The 4,422-nt window shown below is 29.1% G+C and overlaps 1 protein-coding gene across 1 annotated transcript; it reads right to left on the bottom strand.

Moving 5' to 3' along the window:
* Positions 1–251: 251 nt before the first annotated feature.
* Positions 252–1,080, bottom strand: LOC145032629 (ethylene-responsive transcription factor 1B-like). Its single transcript, XM_078981503.1, has one exon. The coding sequence runs from the start codon at positions 1,023–1,025 to the stop codon at positions 471–473; it is 555 nt and encodes a 184-aa protein (XP_078837629.1). The 5' UTR covers positions 1,026–1,080; the 3' UTR covers positions 252–470.
* Between the last annotated feature and the right edge of the window lie 3,342 nt (positions 1,081–4,422).

Raw genomic sequence — 4,422 nt, 5'->3', positions numbered from 1 at the left:
CCAGTTTCCGTAGACGTTTTATTAGTGAACTAAAAATCTACAACGTCAACAACAAATATTATTGTAGAAAACATTATAAAAGGTAACTTGTTTCTCACAGTTTAAATCATACATTTTATTATTTTTGCATCGTACAATGTATATTTCTTTTTATGTTTTTCTGCGAAAAACTAGTATAAACTACAGCATGTCTTAGGTTTTTCCTTTTCTTTTATTTTCTCCTTTTTTTAAACTATCCTTTTAATTTATATGTTGTATTAAAACAGAGTTAAAATTTAGAGACAACGTTATAAAATAGTAATTTACACATTAAATTTCGTGATACAATCCCCTGGACTCGTCCATCACTTTCATCTTTACAAAAAATACAAAAAGTCGATTGGCAAAAAAAAAGACTAGTCTTCAGACACTAACTCACACTGAGCTTAAGCTTGAATTCCAATCTTTAACTGTATCTATCGTCCTTTGTTTTACCAAGAAGCAGAGCTTTCTGACAAACTCAAAATCTCCTCCAAGTAATCAGCACCCAGGTCCTCAAACACCACCACATTCTTATGATCTTCATCTAACTTCATCTCTTTCCTCTTCTTCTCTCTGATTATAGCTTTCCTTCTGATGGAGTGACTCCTTTTCAATGCCAACACAGGAGAACCCCCTTCCTCAAACCTGTAATCCATTTCTCTAAGCGACTCGTAAACCGTCTCTACAGGAAAGTTAAGAACTGCCATTGAACCCCTAGCGGCAAATGCTGCTTGATCATATGCTAAAGCAGCCTCCTCAGCTGTATCGAACGTCCCCAACCAAACCCTAGCGCCATTCCTTGTGGAATCTCTTATTTCTGCTGCATATTTTCCCCATCTCCGCGCACGTACACCTCTGTAGCTAATCTTGTCAGCTGCAGAAGATGTTGTCTGGTGATCATAAGACGACTCGGCCAGCATTCCAAAGAGAACCATCTCCTGGGAATCGTTTTCATTAAAGGGAAGGGATTCGTTTGAAGTATCAGAAAAGAATGAAGAGTCCATGAAACTTGGGTTTTCTGTTATTAATGAATGAGAATCTTTGAAGAGATACGATGTTTTTCGGTTGATAAGTTGGTGTTTGGTGGAATCTGAAGAAGGGGGTTTATATAGGCTGACAGAAGTACTGCTTCTTTCTATAAGAAGAGAACAGTGGCAAATGTTGAAAATGGAAGCTTTTAGTGGGACTTTCAAAGGGGTGGATGCACGAATGGGTCAAAAAAGTAGATTTGGTGGCTCTGGTCAGAGGCCAATACCATGACATCAGGGCTGATGGTTTTAACTTATGTTTTTTAAAGAGTCTCAAGACTAGTTTTGTAAAGTTTTTTTTTTTTTTTTTTTTTTTTTTTTTTTTTTTTTTATCCATACGCTTTTTATTTTCTATTAAAAGATATATTTATAAAATTCTTTATATTTTGTCTATTAATAAAAAATCACTTTTGATTATTTTTTTGCAATTAAACCACTGTATTGCAATTTGATTCAATTTTCAGATCACCTTAAATAATAACAGATTTCCTTAAATAATAATAGATTTCAATAGTTAAATTGTAAACAAAATATTACGGGCGATTTTTTTTTTGTCAAAAATATAGGTAAATTTATTTTTTCAATTCATAATAATTTTTAACATAAATCTTATCTATTTTAAGATTAAGTTATAATTTAATTTTATTGAAACAATCATTACAATTTGTTTGAATTTTAATATATGATAATAGATAAATACAATTTTTTTAATTATACTTCTATTTACTAAAACTTAAAAGCTGATTAAATTTTAAAATTATATTGTTGTGAAATATATTGTTAGTTTTTGATGATGAAACTAATTAAAAATTTGGTAGGAAATACATCTATATATTTTATATTTGGTTGAAAAATCTTTATGTGGGTTGGTATGTATAAAAAATATGATTAAAATAAAGATGATCTGCATATGATTTTTATTATTTTATTTTATTTTTTTCGCCGGTTGCATAAATAGGTTTTTAGACAATTATAAAACCATTATTAACATCGATAACCATTATAACAATCCAACAGAGAAATAAGACCGTATGATATTTATTGTTTGGATTTTTAAAATTATAGGCATATTGACATCAATGTGGTATACTGTAATCTATATTTTATATAAATACAAAATAATTATTGTTGGGCCATCGCTAGAATAGAACTTCTATGTCATGCAGACAATATTGTGTTTCATTTTTTCTATGGATCTATGGATGAATTAATGTGATGTTTTCAACCAAGTACTTAGTATGTGAATGTATATTTCGTATCAAAATTTGATTTAGTTCCATCATCAAAAAGTGAAAGATACATTTCATAGTAATATATTTTTACATTTAATCGGTTTTTATGTTTTATTAAATAGAAGTATAATTAAAAAAATATTTATTTATTATCACATATTATAAATTAAACAAATTGTAATGATTATTTCAACAAAAATAGATTCTACTTTAGAGAGTGTTTAAAAAAAAGATTTCATTAAGATTTCTAACTTTTCAAAACTCTTTATAATTTTTGGGTTGTAAAAGTTAAATACCCCGTAAAACATATATATTTAAGACAAACACTTTTTAAAAAATAAATTATTGTCTTATTGACTTTTCTCATCGAAAAAGTTAATCCAAATACTTTTTAAAAAACTCAATTTCGCACCACGATAAGTCAATAATTCATTTTTTCTAAAAGTCTTTTTGATGTTCAAAATGAAATCTCAAACACCCTTTTAGTCTTAAAATACATAAGACTTGAGGTTAATAATTATTATGCGTTGAAAAAAAGTATTTATAATTTGGCATTTTGACAAAAAAAAGTCACCTTTAATATTTTATTTACAATTTAACCATCGAAAGATGCTATTGTTTGCGCTAACCTAAAAATTGAGCCACATTGCAAATAATACCCGGTCGCAGTGGTTATGGAACACCCTCTTTTGAATCGATTCATAATTTGGGGTCGTAACTCGAGGTTTAATTATCATAAGGTTTTGGGGCTTGGGGAAGAGAGATTTAGAACAATTTGGTTGTGGATAATGTAGGTTATGGGTACCGAGGGTTCAGTTGGTACTTTGGAGCCCAAGGTTCTAATGGTAAAAGTGATGGTTCGAGCCTTTCATAAATTAAAGTTTTTAGTTCGTGGTGTTTTAAGTCAAATGTAATTAGATATTGTTGTAAAGCTCGTCATTACCTTTCCATGGATATAAAGTGTTGGATTAGGTGTCTAAGTCCATAACTATAATTGGTATATACTTGATTTGATTGTAGCACAGTCCTTTTGGGTTGCCCTCATAACTAGCAACTAGACATGATGACTTTTAGAGAAAAGTTGAATTTATTATTTAAATTATAAATTAAAATAAATTATTTATTAGTGTATTATGAAAATAATATATTAATTAGAAATCAGATTATTTAATTAGTATTTAATCATAAATTAATTGGAATTAATTTCGAGATTAAAAGAATTAATTGAAAGTGCAGGGGCTAAAGTGCAATTGTTTAATAGTTGAGCAAGAGGTCCAAAAACCTTTCTAAGAAGGCATTGAAAGTTTTACTAAGTATAATTAGGGTTTCTAACTTATCATATGTAGATAACTAGCAAATAGACATGATGACTTTTAGAGAGAAGTTGAATTTATTATTTGAATTAACAATTGAAATAAATGATTTATTAGTGTATTATGAAAATAATATATTAATTAGAAATCATATTATTTAATTAATATTTAATCATAAATTAATTGGAATTAATTTTGGGATTAAAAGAATTAATTGAAAGTGCAGGGACTAAAGTGAAATTGTTCAATAGTTGAGCAAGAGGTCCCAAAACCCTCCTAAGAAGGCATTGACAATTTTACTAAGGATAATTAGGGTTTCTAGCTTATCATATGTAGATAACTAAGGAGGTCGATAATTATCAATTTGAATTAATAATATTTTATACAAATTCGGGTTGTCTAGTGTATCTTATCTGCACTATAAATAGACCTACAGGGCTTGAGATTTTCGGCTATCTGAATCCCAGAAGGATAATCGAATTTCTAATAGCTTCTCCTCCACTCTCCTTTCTCATCCTCTTGCTTAGTTTGGGCGTGATCTGCTAGAGGCATGATACTTGTGACGCTTGCTCTCGAAGTTCAAGATTACTAGGTTTTCATTGTTATTACTACATAACAATCAATGTATGTTTTCTTAACCCTATTTTATAGATTTCGAAAATAGTATACACCTTATAGGGTTTTCTGTTTGATGTTCCAAAAGTTTTATGTTCAATTAGAGAAAACATAGATCCAAGAATTAGGGTTGTATGCACATATATGTTTTTGTTTGTTATGCTTAAAACTCATCAGTGGTATTAGAGCCTAGGTTTGTTTTCTACTGAATTT

The sequence above is a fragment of the Lactuca saligna genome, chromosome 2, assembly GCF_052625555.1.
Source record: "Lactuca saligna cultivar CGN05327 chromosome 2, ASM5262555v1, whole genome shotgun sequence".
Lineage (NCBI taxonomy): Eukaryota > Viridiplantae > Streptophyta > Magnoliopsida > Asterales > Asteraceae > Lactuca > Lactuca saligna.
The sequence above is the reverse complement of the archived record's forward strand: the minus strand, read 5'-3'. Positions and strand labels throughout refer to the sequence as shown.

Bases quoted from the DNA above. Each gene is read 5' to 3' on its own strand.
- LOC145032629 (XM_078981503.1), bottom strand. From the start codon at position 1,025: ATGGACTCTTCATTCTTTTCTGATACTTCAAACGAATCCCTTCCCTTT.